The 16,930-nt window shown below is 40.6% G+C and overlaps 1 protein-coding gene across 6 annotated transcripts in view; it reads left to right on the top strand.

The window, feature by feature from the left end:
• Positions 1–16,930, top strand: part of CDC14B (cell division cycle 14B) — an 84,760-nt gene that overhangs the window by 38,848 nt on the left and 28,982 nt on the right. For all 6 annotated transcript variants that reach the window (XM_084629541.1, XM_084629542.1, XM_084629544.1 and 3 more), the window contains exons 6-12: positions 3,185–3,251; positions 4,517–4,579; positions 7,205–7,292; positions 7,620–7,850; positions 9,771–9,909; positions 10,071–10,224; positions 11,012–11,112. In XM_084629541.1, coding sequence (XP_084485667.1) covers positions 3,185–3,251; positions 4,517–4,579; positions 7,205–7,292; positions 7,620–7,850; positions 9,771–9,909; positions 10,071–10,224; positions 11,012–11,112 — 843 coding nt within the window. The remainder of the gene's footprint in view (positions 1–3,184; positions 3,252–4,516; positions 4,580–7,204; positions 7,293–7,619; positions 7,851–9,770; positions 9,910–10,070; positions 10,225–11,011; positions 11,113–16,930) is intronic.

The raw sequence follows: 16,930 nt of genomic DNA on the forward strand, positions 1-16,930 counted from the left end.
AAATAAATAAAAATAAAAAGGTTGCTTCCTAGTTGCTTCACCTCTGAGGGGATATAATTTTAGGTATCCCAGACTACGGACTTCTTATTGCCATTCTGTTTTTATCCAGTAGATAAACAAGTTTGATAGTTCCTGATCATGAACAATTTTGTAAAGTTCTCCCAAGAACTAAAACAATAAGGCTTTCAAAAGTTAGATAAAACTATCTAACAATCAAACAGGCTTTCATAAAATGCAGGAAGTTAAAGGGAGAACCAAAAAACTCCAGTTTACTATCTTGATGTTTAGATTTATAGTGTGATCCGTTCACTCCTGACTCTAAAAGCAAGTGAGCATTTCTTATCAGAGCAACTGTCTCATGTTTTTCTCCCTTTTTTGGGAGCAGCAAGGTTTTCTGTAATGTCTTGGTTTTCTGGTATGCTCCCTTTCCCTTATCAAAAGTAGTACAGCTTTGGGAGCTGTTTTTGCCTGTTTTCAGAGTTCCTTTAAATGGCAGTAATAGGACTCTTCTTGAGGCGTAGCTCTCTACCAAGCTTTTATCTCTCTCCTCCCCACTCTTTTTAACTGTGATTTTTACCCTCCCAGCAGATCATGCATCCATTTCTGGGAGTAACTTTTTAGAGTACATAGAGTAAATTCAGTGTGTTTATGAAAGTTGTTAGATAGACTTGGTGACATTGCATAGTGACATTACTTATCCATAAAATATGGAACAATGCAAGGTTCTCCAAGCTATGTCAATGTGCTCTGGGATTGAGAGGCGTTCAGCCTTCATATCTATTGAATCCTCCATGCCTCAGAGGTTGTCAAGAAGAGTGGTGATGTCAGTTGTGATTAGTATTGCAGAGAAACTTGTAGAAGAGGCCACCTAATCCCCTATCTTTTATTTTTTTTTGGTCTCGTCCTCTAGTCACCTAAGATAGGTTTTACTATAGTTACTTAGTGCTACAGATACATATGGTGACTTAAAGCCCTCTAGAAAGACCAGGTCCTTTGTCTGAGGTGCTTGCAATCTAAATTGGATGACAGTGGAAAAATAACAGACTGTGCTGGGGATGAGCGCATAGAAAAGAAGCTATTGCAGTAGACAAATGGTAATGTATTATTTTTCAAGAGAAGGTGATCATGTTTGTTTTTAGAATTTATTTTAATACTTTTTTTTAATCTCTCTATTTTAATACCTTATTTAGAACATCTGAAAAGTGTTTAGTGATGGGAAAACGATTTAATTCACACCACTGACTTTTATTGTTTATTTATATTGCAGTAGTACCTAGAGGCCTTAATTGTGGTCCCATGGTGCTACATACACACATGTGTATGCCTCAAAGAGCTTATAACCTAAGATGCAAAGGGATTTGGAGGAGTGTGAGGTTGTTTATCGTGCAAGAGGGGACCTTCCACAAGGGTAAAGGTGGTATGACAATAAGCATAACATGAGGGGGAATGAGAGGAGCTGAGTTCTGGCAGCAGCATAGCTGTGTATAGCCTTTGGAATGAAGAGTGAAATCCAGGCCCCATTAAAGTAAATGACAAAACTCCCACTGAACTCTGTGGGACCAGGATTTTGCCCATGGTGTTCAAGCCTGATGCAACTAGAAGGAGGAAGCCACTGAAGAGAATTGTGAGTTGAGATGGTGCTTTAGGGTCCTGTTCTTTTTAGATTGTCCATACTGACTGTTCATTAGCCAGTGAGAGAGGAATTGCCTGTTGCAATCGGATAATAGTTACTTGTGGTCTTTCCTAATAGAGGAATTTATATTAAAGTCTTAGAGAAATTCTCTGTATCCTATTGTCAGTTTCCTGAATGAGTTCCTTTTCTTTCTATTACTTCCATTTCCCCTTCTTCCCCCCTTCACACTAACTCATTAGAGGAGCGGGGAGTGCAGAGAGAGTAAGTGCAGCCAGATCTCTGAAATTCTCACTTTTGTCATTTTTAGTCAGAACGTTATAACAAAGTGTCTCTTTTACACATTTAAAAAAACCCTAAACCAGACACTACTTCACTCTAATGCCTCAAACAGCACAGTTGCTGGTGAGAGTAGTAGGTAATAAATCTGTAGCAACAATGAGGGATAGACATGACCATAGAGAGTGGTAAGGTGAAGAGAGACTTTAAATCAGTGACACTCCAAATATGAAATCCCATAGTGCAACATGAAGTGGACAATTTAAAGTGCTTCTTTCCATGCACTGGCAGAAATGGAGGAGAGAGGGGAGGAAGTGTTGCTTGCCACTATAAATTGCCATTGACAATACCATCACTGGCTTTCTCAAATATTTGAAACCCAACAGTTATTCCACTAAAATATATAATCCTGAAATTCAGAGACTTTTTTTTAAAATATAATAGGAAATAGGGTTTTCCTACCTTAGATCAGTTCTAAGTTCATGGTTTCATCAGTTTCATTGAGTCATTTCTTTGTCAATAACTGACATAGTACCAAGAACATTCTATTTCTACCTCAAGATGATTTAAGAAGAATGGCAGGGAAAAAAGCTATAATGAAAATCAGACTGTTGTTATTTTTAAGCATAGTCCAGCTAAATATTTTGAAGCTGTAAGTTTAGGAAAATTCACTTTAAATATTACTATAGCTATTTCTTTAATCTTTGTTTAGAAAAATTAAACTGCCATATATATTTAATACTTAAATAGGGAATGTTGGTGTTAGAAGTAATTTGAGTCTTGTCCATCCACATATGCATTGTTTTGGTCAGATTCCAAAAATCTCACAGTACACAAGGAATTGCAGTATACAAACTATTTTCTAAAAAATATTTATTTTCAAACAAGATAAACATCTTTCAGGAAGTGGTGTTGTCCAAATTCACTAAACTGCCGAAGTCTTTTATTCCCAACAAAAACTGAAAGTGGCAGCAGTTCTGTTGAAAAAAGGTGGCTGAAATAAACTTAATGTTGGATTGTATATGTGTTTTAACATAAGATACCAGTAAGGCAATCAAAAATCAATTAAAACTTAAATTAATAACTTCAAGATTGGAAAACAGTAGAGTATTTTAAAATAACTAATAATCAAATCTTTTTACTGCTGGCTCTTGAGAAATAACATTTTAATTCATTTAGTTTTGGATCTGCATGAGGGAACTCAGGCAGTTTTGCTTATGAAACTAGAAATGCTGTCAGCTGTCAAAACTGATTTCACATGTTTGTGTGTTACAGGGATGCTTCATTTGGTACTTGCAGTTTTCATCTAACATTGCTTGACTGCTTTCATGCAATAAATAAGGTAAGTAAAATTATAATTTTTAGTGATATGTTTGTCAGCTAATTATAATACAACCAAGATTAGCTCATGAAACTAAGGACCTAATTATTCGACCTTCACCATAGCAATGTGTCTGATTCTGCCTAGTCTATACAACTTGTATAGTAATTGAGCTCCTGTGACTGCTATCTGGGGAATCCAATGAACATGTATAGGTGCGGTCTGGCACCCTAATATAGAGCAAGTTCTTCCCTTGATGGGAGTTATCTAGAGAAAATCTTAGCAGGAGCCATAGAGTCAGATGGGCAAAACTGTTCAGGCCAGTCAGTTTACCTCTAACATCTTGATATTAATGTGAAAATTGGTAAGTTGTTGGACCAAACAGCCCTCCATGACTGGTCTTCCAAACAGTCAGCATGGTAAATATTATAAAGGGGTTGTGTGTAACTTAATGATGACTGTAGGAGGGAGCCTGCATAACTCCGTGGCCTTATTGTTTCAACATTTGTTTCTGAACTTGAAAGAGAAAATACCTGAATCCGATAACTGGTTGCCAGGCTCCTTCATTTCTTCTGCACCACTGATTTAATCATCCAAGGGTTTATTGCAACTCTGAGTATATCCACACTTGGGGGAGAGGGGCAGGCAGAAGTAGGAGTTGTGGCAGCGATCCTCAGAAACCTGGTCAGCTGACTCAGGCGCGTGCTATAGGGTTAAAAATAGCAGTATAGCTATTCCCTCTCGGTTTCTGAAACTTGTCATAGGGATTTGATTTAGGGCCCAAGATTCAGCCCCAGCAGGAATGTCTGCACTACTATTTTTAGTTCATAGAACAAGCCTAGTAAACCTGAATTAGTTGACTGGGGTTCTGAGACTTGTTGCCATGAATGATTCTATGGCCTGGTTCTCATTTTATTTTTAAGTGAAATCAGAAAAGAGTGGGCTTGCTTATTTATCGTTAATTGTATTGAAGTATATGTAACATGGACACAGGAATGGAGGGGTTTGCTTTGGACCAAGACTGAATGCTAAATATTTTCCACAACTCCAGCATTTTCACAAGTGTTAAAATGTTTATGAATTCAGTTGAGTTCAGTCCAATTAGTGGAGTTAATATAATGAGGAAATGTTACTCAGGCACAGTGGTGAAAAACGGATCATCGAATCATAGGACTGGAAGGGACTGCGAGAATCCACTGTAAGGGGTATGCAGAAATTTAAAATGGTGATGCATTTTGTGTTTTGATGAAGGTTCTTTTTGTTAAAAGTTATATTGTGGATTTTAGGCTTTGCGATATGGCTTCCTGGATTTCAGTGCTTTTGATGTAGATGAATATGAGCATTATGAGGTAAGTGTGTGGCCTGGGGATAAACACTGAACTGTGACTTAGAAAACCTGGGGTCTGTTCCTGTCCTGCTGGTTTACCTGGGGCAAGTTATTTCCCCTCTCTGTGCCTCAGTTTCCCCATCTTTAAAATAGGAATAATGATATTGACGTTCTTTGAGATGCTAAAGTGTGTTGAGATCTATTGATGATAATTGATCTTGGGAATTTCAAACCCATGAAATTCACCTGAATTTATGGGAAATTCCTTGTGTGTAACTGTACAGCTAAACAGTCTACAACACTTGGATAAATATACTCTCTTAAAGGCAAAGAAGCATGGCATTGTTAGGGGCTTATTCCTTCACCCGCTCACTTCCCTGGTCCTTCGGGTATTGTTGTTCTCTGTTCATGCGAGAAATCCAAAGGTGCAAACAATTCAGTGTTTACTGGGGTGAACTTCCAGCAAGCAGTGATTCCAGTTTCCTTCCTTAGTGTCCCCCTTCCCAGCTCTGACACCACAGAACCTTACCTGTGTCCCTGTTCCCATTCCCCTCCTTTAGCAAAACATGATTCCTATTTCCCCACCCCCATTCCCCCCTCTTCCTTCCTGATTGACTGCTGACTATATAGTAAAACTTGACTTCTGCTTAGCTATACCTTAACCAATCACTTTACTGAAATTTAACTAACCAATCCTAACATATTGTAACATGACTATTTAACCAATTATATCCCACCACCTTAATTAGTTTACACCCAGCAAAATTAATTATACAGCAGACAGAAACAATCACAGAACCAGACAGATTATACAAACAATAGGGAAATGGGGACTACAGTGATAGACCAACAAAGAAATGAGGATTTCACATCCTAGCTATTGATAAGTGAGTTCTTGCCAGACAGGATGCTATTAAACTTTGGCCTGGGCTACACTGGAAGGGCGTTGAACTAATATATGCAACTTAGTAGTAGAAGTATCTTAGTTCAACTTACCTGGCCGTCTTCACGGTGGCAAGTTGACTGCGACGACTCCCCCGTCGACTCTGCTTACTCCTCCTGCCAAGGTGGAGTACAGGCGTTGATTCGGGGATCGATTTTATCGCGTCTAGACGAGACGCAATGAATCGATCCCCGATGGATCGATCACTACCCACCGATCAGGCAGGTAGTGAAGACGTACCCTAAGTTTCCTTTTACATCTTCTAGGCACTTCCCTTTTTCTGGAGGTGATAGGTATTATCAGGACAGGATTGTATTCCTAACAGCCCAATAGCACCTTATTTCAGTGTGACTAGTTTGGAATGTGAGGATGTGACCGTTCGCTTCCCAGCTTACGGCTGCCTCTGCTGCTTAGCCAAAGGCCTTAGCCTAAGAACAGAGCCTCAGACTGTCACAGTAAGAGAAGGCCCTTACACCAGCAGACAGTGATTTTGATTCTTTCTTTTATACCTCTATAACTAGCTAAGTGATAAGAATACACCTAAATTCTTAGAGTATAGGCCTTTACAGACAGGCCTGAATATCTATATTCTAACAGGCATTTATACAGAAAACTCAGGACTTGTTAGAGTTGCATGAAGTAATTACTAATAAAGTAGATAAAGGTGAAATGGGACAATTTACAAAAGCTTTAAAAAAAAATCCAAGTATGGCTCTATTTGTGGGGAGACTTAATTGCATCACTTGAAGTTTGTTTTAGAAAGAAAAATACTGGAGGGATTGAGAGCATTTAACATTTTATTGGTGATGCAAAGGGCAGACTGGAAATGTGCTTACACCGACAGGTCTTGTGTTTGGCTTTGTACTTTTGAAGCAAATATAGAAGGGGTGGACAAACTTTTTGACCCGAGGGCCACATCTGGGTATGGAAAATGTATGGTGGGCCATGAATGCTCACAAAATTGGGGTTGGGGTGCAGGAGGGAGTGAGGGCTCTGGGGTGGGGCCAGAAGTGAGGGGTTCAGAGTGTGGGAGGGCGCTCAGGGCAGGGGTGTGTGTGGGGGAGGTGAGGGCTCCAGCTGGGAGCGCAGGCTCTGGGGTGTGGCTGGGGCTGGGGTGCAGGAGGGTGCTCTGGGCTGGGATTTGGAGGGTGGGAAATGGATTAGGGCTGGGGGTTGGGGCATGGAGGGGATCAAGGGTCCAGGATTGGGGCTGCGCTTACCTCATGCAGCCGCTGGAAGCAGCGGCATGTCCTCCCTCCGGGTTCTACGTGGGGGCGCGGCCAGGCGGCTCTGCACACTGCCCCGTCAACAGGTGCCGCCCCCGCAGCTCCCATTGCCTGCAGTTCCCGGCCAATGGGAGTTGCAGGGGCAGCGCTTGGGGCGGGGGCAGTGCGCGGAGGCCCCTGTCTGCCCCTAGACATAGGCGCTGGAGAGGGGGTATGCTGCTGCTTCCGTGACTGCAGCAGGCATGTGTGGAGCGGCCACCAACCTGCTCTCCGGCTGGAACGCGGGAGAGGGGCAAGCTCCAGACCCCATTCCCCAGTGGGAACTCGAGGGCTGGATTAAATCAGCTGGCCAGCTGGATGTGGCCTGCACGCCGTAGTTTGCCGTGAAATAGAGGGATAATGGTAAATCATGCAGTTTGCCCTGAAATTATTCCTGAAATATAGAGACAATGGTAAATCATGAATTTTCTCTTGACAGAAAGCAGAAAATGGGGATTTTAACTGGATAATACCAAACAAATTCGTTGCCTTCAGTGGACCTCATTCAAAAAGTAAAACTGAAAACGGTATGCTTTGGGGACACAAACCCCTATGCTACTACTATGTATTTGATCGATTGTTATGAGTAACAGCAACTTTATCATTTTTAAAAATTTGTTCCTCCGATGGTATGTTTTTCTTAGCTTTTTTGGGGGTAGGGTGGGGGAACGCTTGGCGATGATAAAGCCCAAGACTTTCTTTAGCTGTATTTGAATTAGACTGTTTCAAAATTAACTGACTGAAAATGGAATTTTTCTATTGGACATAACTTTAATAATAAGGTATTTTACATGTTTGTTTTTTTCATTTGGATGTGCAGTTTTCATGACTAGTTCCTTTGTTTCTGCCTGCAGGTTATCCCCACCATGCTCCTGAGGCCTATTTCCCATATTTCAGAAGACACAAGGTTACTACCATAATACGTCTTAACAAAAAAATGTATGATGCCAAACGATTTTCAGATGCTGGTTTTGAGCATTATGACCTCTTCTTTGCTGATGGAAGCATACCTAGTGATACTATAGTCAAAACATTCCTAAATATTTGTGAAAATGCTGAAGGTGTTATAGCAGTTCATTGCAAAGGTATGTTACATGCACAGTTCATATTACAAGGTGGAGATGAGAGTAGATAGCAAAGCCTATAGTTAGTTAAATTTACCTGATACTTTGCATTATAAGCCCTTATTTCCAATTGATTATAAGTTAGCCAAACTGTAACCATTTTGGCTGATATTTTCCATGCTTGTTCTGTGCTTCAGCTGATATTTTTGGTTTATTTGTTTTGGCAAATCTTTTCAGCTGCTTATGAGATTTGCAAGCCTATTTTTCCCTAGTGTCAATGTTAACACTTCTTTTTCCAATCATCTCCGTGCTTTTCAGCAGAAACTATAAATTTGGTACGGTGTTAGTCCTAAGCGCCATGGAGATAGCTGCTTTTATTTTCTTTAGTAACTAGCCAAATCTGGCTAAATTATAAGCCTTTTAAAATAATCATTTGAACAGATTTAATAAAGCTTTTTAGAGGTTTGCTGACAAAATACCTGAACGTTCTCTAGCTCTACAGAGCTCCTACATAACTGCACTGAGCATGTCCCCAAGCTCTATTCAGCCTTTCACAAGGTAGACATAGATGCCCAGATGAGACACAAGCACAGCAGAAATCCCTCCTGCCTTCTTTGTCCACGGAAAGGTGTGCTGGTCTGGGAGCCAGGAGGAGACCTTCTGTTGGCTGGAGGTGATAATTTTGTGTATGTCACACAGTGTTCATTATTGAGCAAGGCTTACATCCAACCTTACATTAGGAGCACATTCAAAGCACACATATCTAGGCTTGGAAGACTTAAATTTGTGTTGGTAAATGTTGGTTAACATTGATTTTGCTATACTCACTCAAACCATTGAAAAAATATTTCCATCAATGATGATAGAAATTTACAGATGGGCAAAGAAAGAAAAATGCTGCTTGAGAGCTTTAGAATTTGATTTAAGGATATTGACAATGTTTTGACATGATATTAACAATTGACGTTCTGGCAGTTATAAAGCTTTAACTTTTTGAATCTCAATATATACTGTCATTGAATAATTGTCTGACCTCCTCCCCTATGACTTTGCAGAACTGTAAACATTTAAATTGATAAAAATTGAAAAAAATGATTAAGCATTGATTTCATCCATCAAAATTATGAAAAATAAAAATCTAATTCCTTCAAGCCTGTTTATATCAGTGCTGCATGGTTTGCCTTGTCTGTCTATTCGCTTTTAGGTAGAGTTGAAGATATTGCTGCTGTTCAGTAAATTCCTAAATAGTTTGAGACTTGATCACCAAACAGTCTGTGACCCCAGGCAGCAGTTGTGATCAGTCCAGACACTTAAGCTGGAGCCAGTTTCTCTTCCTTCACACACTTCTCTCTCCTCTTCCCTGGCAAGTTAAATTGGGAGAGGACTGTTGACAGGGACTTGGATTTGTTTATCCTTAGGGCATATCGCAAAGCCTGTCTTTTTTCCCCCCATAGATCTTGATAAGGGGATGCGTTGGTAGTTATCTTACTTTAAGGCAATTTTTGAGTTCATATTCTCTTAGTTGAGCATTGAATATTATGTTCATATGCAAATTTTTATTAGTATATTAAAGTATTTTATGATACATAGTGCTATAGACAACTGTCTTTATAATTTGTTCCTGTACATAAAAAGCAGCTGACTTTGAAAGGCTTGATTTCAAAAGCATATTTGTGATTTACTGGAAAGTCACTTTCTAAACCTAAAATTGTAATACTTTTATTCAAACAATAAGTTACATTACAAATATTGGACATAATTTTTGAAAACACTGCTCCCTATGTAAGTTTGGCCAGTGATAGATTTAGTAAGATGGGCAATTAAATATTTGTCAATCATAGAAGCAGCAATACAAGTGATTTAGTTTTAGTTCTTAAGATTTTAGTTAAAACTAAACTCTATGTAAAAATGTGTATAAAAAGAATCTTGTATCTTACACAGCTGGTCTTGGCCGAACTGGTACACTTATAGCCTGTTATATTATGAAGCATTACAGGATGACAGCTGCTGAAACCATTGCCTGGATTAGAATAAATAGACCCGGCTCAGTAATTGGACCACAGCAGCACTTCCTTGTAGAGTAAGTAGACTGTTACTGCGTTAGAATCAATAATTTGGAAAACTAATTAAAAACTGTATTTTAATAGAAAAATTAGAAATTAGTTCCTTTAAAAACAAAGCAAGCAACACTGCTAATTTCTGGAAAGTTATAACCTGGTTATCTTTTCCATTCCATAATAGGAAACAGACAGAACTTTGGACAGAAGGAGATATTTTCCGTGCAAAGTTAAAGGGAAATCGCAAAATTGCTGTTACAAAAATCCTCACAGGAGTAGATGATATTTCAATTAATGATGCAAAAAACCGGAGAGCCAACAGAAAAGACACTGAACTGGTAAACGTCCTAATGTTCTGCTGTTGTAAATGTTTTAACTGCTGTTGAGGACCACTGAGGACATGGACAAAGCTATGAGTACAATAAAGCTCAAGATGTCAGATTCTTTTTGTATGTTTTGCTATGTTCCTTTTCATACTAAAAGATTTGGGGACAAAAAGGTATGGACAGCAAGTGTGAAAGATGGAAGTGCATGCTGCAGTTGAAATAGGAGCATATTGTTATATATTAGACTTTTTCATTCACTAGGTAAATATTAGAACAGACACAAATCAAGGTTTTGAAGTTCACAAGCAGAAGTATCCTTGTTCTATTTCAAATATGCTTTTTTTTTTTTTTTTTTTTTAGTGTTGAAATGCCTTTTCCTACCATGACAACTGGCTTCTAGAACACTGTCTGATACCTTTGTTTAGCCACTGGCATCCAGTGTAAAAGGAGATGATGTGGTCTTTAAAAGCCAAGTATAGGAAAAGAGAGAGACGTGAATTCCAAGAAAGAATAGAAACCAAGATAATGCTATATCTAAACAGCACTGTTGAAAATACTTCCAATATTTCAAAGTCAGGTGGTATATTGATTGAATAGCTCATGAGTTAATGCTTTGCACATTTAAATGCAGTAACTATGAGTTAGGGAAGATATAATTGTATTTATACAAGTAAATGTGCTTTAATTTACATCTGCAGATTTTGTTCTTGAAGAAGTTTGTGTGCATTATAATTTTTAAAATAAAACTGCGATATTAATGGGTAAAACTTAAAGTCTTATAATTTGTTTACTTATCCAGTACAGTGATGAAGATGATGCAAACTGTGTAACACAAGGTGATAAGCTTCGTGCCCTGAAAAGTAAAAGGCAGGCAAAGGCTGCAACCACAGTTCCACTAACGTAAGTCAACTTTTTGTGTGTATAAATACCAAAAGAGAGAGGGGGAACTGTCTTCCATTTTGCCCATTCTGAAGGTTCATTGGAAAGGCTGTGCTCACATTGATTAAAGGAAGTATGAATTCACTAATTCACTGTAGGTTTAGTGACTGGTTGCTTTTGGTTTTTGTTTTGTTTTGATTTTTTGGCTAAACAATGGTATTCAACTTTTCTCGTTCTCTTATCTGTTTCCTCTGTCACCAGAATGACCCACTGCCAGTATATGCTACATGTGTCTACTAGCCTTGTTGTGTGTCTGCATGTTCTTGACAGCACAGTCTGTTAGAACACAAACACTTCCTTGAACTCAGTATCATGATATTTAAAAAAATTAGAGGTCATTCTCTATAAGGTGTAGTGTTCAAATGACTCAATTTGTGTAGTTAATTTATTAAAATAAGTATAAAATAAATATTAGAAGATTAAACTATTTCTCTTTTAAATGTTTTTTACTTTTAACTTCTATTGATTTCATCTTTCTGGGGGAAGATTCTTCCCTAGATGCTGCTAGTTTTATAAGAACTGCTGGTATTTTCCTGTGGGCAGTTCTGCCTAGCCAAGGAGTAGTCAAACTTCAAGAGAATTCTCACTGGATAAATTCAAAAGGGAATGTGCGTACCTATGATGATCCCAAGACACTGATTACAGGAAGAGGGCATTGCCCACGGGCTACTTATTAGTTGTCTCTGGTAGACAATGCAACATCAGCTGCAAAGGAAGTGACATATCTACCTTTGACCTTATCATCTGTTGCTGACAGTTGCAGGATAGATAGTTCTCCTGGTGCCTTCACATCTAGTAAGAGAGAAATACAAGAGCCTCTGCAGCAGCAGGGGAACTCTCTGCTCCTTTATCAAAACTAGAGAGACAATGGCCAGGACAGTTACTATCTACTTCATCATTACTGGTAGATTTCACAGCCACCATGCCTCCTGAGCCCAAGAATAAAGGAAACTTAGTCTCTACCCTGGTTGTCTTTGCACCTACGAGCTACATTGAGACCCATAGCCAGCTGCTTTTTTTTTTTTTTTTGTCTTAGCCGTCCTTTCTTCTGTTTCATATCACCGTGCTGTGGCTGGACTGACAGAAAAATGGTATGAGTTCTACAGAAGACAAACAACATTGTGATCCTTTCTGAATCAGGAAAGCAGGGAGCCAAATAGCAGTAAAAAATATACGCTAATCTAACAGTAAAGGAATACATCTTTAAAACACCCAAACTTGTCTGTCTTATCCATGTCCTAAGTGTATTTTACATTACATTACCATAGGCAGCTAATTCTGTATATCAAATAAATATTGCTTTGCTGCCTAGATACGATGGTGTTAAGTACCTTTTATAAATGCATAAAAATATAAATATTTTAACTTAAGTGTAAATAAAGGATTTTATACAACAAAAATACATCTTTAGCTAACTATAGAATATGTTGTGAATAAAGAAGAAAATACAAACTACAAAATCTTGCAAAATTAGGTCTAGAACCAGAGTCACCTGACATAGTTAACTTAAACACAGCCTGTGCCTACCTCCTTCACACTCCAGTTGCAAGAAGACCACTTTTCTAAAGTCAAATAACATAATAAATAAGCATTATCCCTCTCTCACATAACAAACTGCATCTGCAGAATCACTATTGGAATGAGTATTCATTGTATGATACCGAACACGTTCATAACCATCATATTGATTCATTAAATGTTTTTTTTTTCTTTGCTGGTTTATAGGCTTTCTATCAAAATAAGCTTGTATAAAGAAATTTTTCATAACATACTAGGTTGCCTTTCCATAAGCTTAACATAAATGAGCTAAAGCTAATAGTATCCTTATGTACTGTGCTTTGTGGTTAAAAAAAAAAATTATCTTAAATCATTTATTCTGGGGAGTTTGACTTCCCCCTTCCCAGTACCCTACATCACGTGTGGTGGCAGTACATAGTGAAATAATTTGCATCAAGAAGCTAAGTGATAATATGTAATCAATTTTGTTACTCCCAAAATAACAATACTACAAAAAATATTATCTTGCTGTCCTAATCAAGTAGGGTGTCCTTCTCAGGTTGAATAGCTATTAGACTTTTTTTAAGTTCAGATTCTCCTACACCTAATTAAGCCTCCTCATTTGAACAGCAAGGTTATTAATAGGAAGAAAGCAGAATGAGATTTGTATTTCCTTAGTGTAAGACTATCTCAGAGAACAAAACACTTTGTTTACAAAAAGGTAGAATGGGGGGGGGGATTAAGAGCTAGGGCTATTATTTTCTTATTAAGGCACAAGGGATTTGTGTGTAACGCTCATTAGTTTATCAGTGTTACTTGCATAAATCCTCTGTGCCTTGATGAATGGATCCTGTGTATGTGTGTTATAGTTAGAAATATGTTGTACCTGAGGTAACGACCTACTGAATAGTAGTTGTAATTTTGAATGTAGAAAAGCAATTGACCCTCACCTTCTGGATATTTTGTATAATTGTTTGTTTGCTCTTTTAGTAGATGGTTATGGCTTTGATATTACAACAACATACAGCTGTGAAGCAGAAGTAGTGAATCTAGTGGCTCACCGAGACTGTTTAGTTTGACCAGCCTGCATTGCTAATAATGGTTGAAGAGAGGGCAACAAGTGTTTGTTGCTGTATTAAGCTATTTCAGAATTTGTTTCTCTTTAAGATAGTGCAGTAGACTTTCCTTGGAATTGAAAGCCGATGTGGGGTTATTTCCGGTTCTCAGAAAACCTAGTTTAAGTTGGTCCCAAGTAACACATGGATAAAACTTTCCATATGAAATGGTTGCATGACTGTTGTAACAGTAGAAAAGGAGAAAATGCTTGGCCCAGTTTAAAGGATCATTTGCTTTTTTTAAAACTTGTAACTGGCTAAAATGCACCAATAGCATTCCCGTTTGAATTTTTGTTCATCTTTTCCTCCCCCTCCCAACCCTTTCTAGATGGCTCCTAGCTATGCTGGTCTCTACACTGTGTAGCATTGTCATCTGGTGGATTGTTTGTGGCTCCCTTCTTCCCAGCCTGCTATTCAGTCTAGATGGTTTAAGAACATAGTAACCTCAGGACCCCCTGAGAAAGAGCCACTGTGTAAGTGTCCCATTCCATTTCTCTACAATAGTTCACTTTTTCTGTCCAATATATTTCATAACTGCATGCTTTCTTATTGGCTTTGTTGCAAGGGAAAATTTCATTGTTCTATCTTTTTCTAAGAAAAGATTCCTTGAGTGATTTAAAATAAAGTAATTGTGTGGCTGGCTTGCAATATCTCTTTGAAAGATGCAGAGCAATTACAAGTAGGACAGTTCATAGTTCTGAAGTTTTCTTCTCTGCATGCTACTCCAAATATTCTGAAATATAATTCTAAAAACAAATTACATTGTTTAAAGTGTGCTTTTTGTCCTTTGCCTATCGCATATGCATCTGGAGAGGTTTAGCTCCCATTTTAGTTTGGATTTCTGGAACTGGCTATGAAATTGCTTAGTTTCCCCACAGATGAGTTTGCCCGTGTTAACTGCTTTAATACCTGGAGTTGGGATTTTCAATTTCTGGCAATAGATCTAGTTTTGCTAATGGACTACTTTATGCGTACAACAGGAAACATAGTAAAACAGGACAAAAATCTTTTCTAAAATCTGTCTGCCATGGGTGTAGGCCTGCAGTATTTACTCCAGTCATGCATAATTACAAATTTAGCCCTTTTGTATGATTGAAAAATTCATATTTTATTGAATAGAATTTTGTGAAGATAGTCTGTCCTCTCTGTCACTCGGATTGCAGTAGCCTTTTAGGTTTCTGCAGGTTCATGCCTTGATGTTCCTTTGACTACCTCTTCTGTTAAAATGATCATACTGATGAATAGCTCTTGCCAAAGAAACCTAGTTTTCTTCTTCGAGTGATTGCTCATGTGTATTCCACAATAGGTGTGCATGCTCACCACATGCACCAGTGCCGGAAGTTTTTCCTCAGCAGTACCCCGTAGGGGAGCACCCCTAGTGACCCCTGGAGTGGCGCCTCCATGGCACAGTATAAAGGGTGCTGCGCACTCCACCCCCCCCCCCATTCCTTCTTGACACCAGTGAAGGTGCATCAGAACTGCTCTGCTCCAGCTTGTCTGCAGCTTTCCTCTAAAACTTTTGTTCGTTCATTGTAGTAGTACCTGTAGTTGAAGTAGTTAGATTAGTTTAGTTTAGTTTGTGCCCCGGGGTTTAAGCTGTGCAGCACTTGTAGGCAGCCGATGCCAGTGAGTGATCCGCACACGGACTGTTTATGCTGTTTGGGAGAAACCCATCTCAGCAATCGTTGGAAGATTGGCAGGTCTTTCAAGCCTCGGACCAAGAAAGAAAGGGACATTTGGCTCTGGGCTATTCTGATGGAGTCGGCGTTGACTCCAACTCCAGTGCACTGCTCCGAGTCAGCACCGGGTACCGCGGTGTCGGTGTGCGGCGATCCCTCGGTGCCGTCTACCAGTCGGCACCACTCCCTGTCTGCAGGGCACGCCAAGAGGGCTAAGAAGAGGCTTCTCCGCCACGGCACTGGATCAAGACCCGGGTAGAGGCTAGACATATGTTGGGCAATCCTCGGTCCCCATCAGCCTCCAGGCCTCCAACTGAGGTCAAGCGGAGTAGCTCGGCGCATTCGGAGCAGGCTTCCCCAGATGTCCAGATGCCCTCCATGCCGGAGGCCCTGCAAGCAGCCCGGGATGTTATGCCCCTGCCGGTACCAGGGGCACTACCACCGCTGGCTCCCTGGTCCAGAGGCAAGCCACTGCTTGGATCTCTGCAGTCGCCCCCGGCTCAGTACTGTTCACGGTCAAGGGAACGTTCCCAATGCCATTCGCTGATCAACGAGCCTCCTGCGCGTAGTCCACGCCGGTCACCATCAACCCCTACCAGGTTGTTTGGCTGGGTTCCGACTGACAGGGGCTCCAGGCACCGCTCCGCCTCGAGGAGCGGGCCCATCGAGACCAAGACAGACAGCACCGAAGGCCCTCGTCTCTGAGGGGCTACCATAGACAGTCGCAACATGGGCATCTACGCTTTTCCGTTCGTCATCTCACTCCAGGACCCCGCCATGGCACTGCTCCTGCAGTCCCGGGCATCGATCGTCAGCGCCTCACCGTCGCGGATCCACCTGTCGGAGCCGATCACAGAGCAACTGCTACCAACAGTACCGTTCCTCCTCTTCGGAATCACAGTCTCAGGGTCGGCACCGTTCCCGACGCCACCGCTCCTCCTGGTCCAGGAATAGCGGTAGGTCATACACCAGCCCGGCCTCCCTTCGTAATCGTCAATTGATGGGACAGGCCAGTAAGGCTGAACAGCCTGCTGTGGAACCAGATTCCATGGCCGGCACTGTGGTACGAATGGGCACCGTGGCCCGCGACGCAGCCCCCATTGGGGGCTTGCTTCGTGGCCGGAGCCTCGGAACATCCATTTGCCTCCCTTTCCCAGCCTCCCAGGAAGGAGTTGGTGGGACATGCATCTTTGGTGCCGTGCCCAGAGGGCGACCAAGTGGTGGGTCCTCCGGTACCGGTGGGCACGCAAAGTGCCGCGCCTGCCTCCTCACCTTCCCTGATGAGGCGATTACGGCCCCTTCTCCCTCTGTCCCGCAGGAAGACTCTAAAGCTCACCAGGAACTATTGAAAAGGGTGGCATCAAGCCTCAACCTTCAGGCCATGGAGGTGGAGGAACCCTCGGACTCCCTCTTCAACATCCTATCAGCCTCGGTTCCAGGCAGGGTGGCCCTCACACTCCATGAGGGGTGGCAAAGATTTTGAATGCC

This window comes from Lepidochelys olivacea (genome assembly GCF_965140295.1).
Source record: "Lepidochelys olivacea isolate rLepOli2 genome assembly, chromosome: 5".
Lineage (NCBI taxonomy): Eukaryota > Metazoa > Chordata > Testudines > Cheloniidae > Lepidochelys > Lepidochelys olivacea.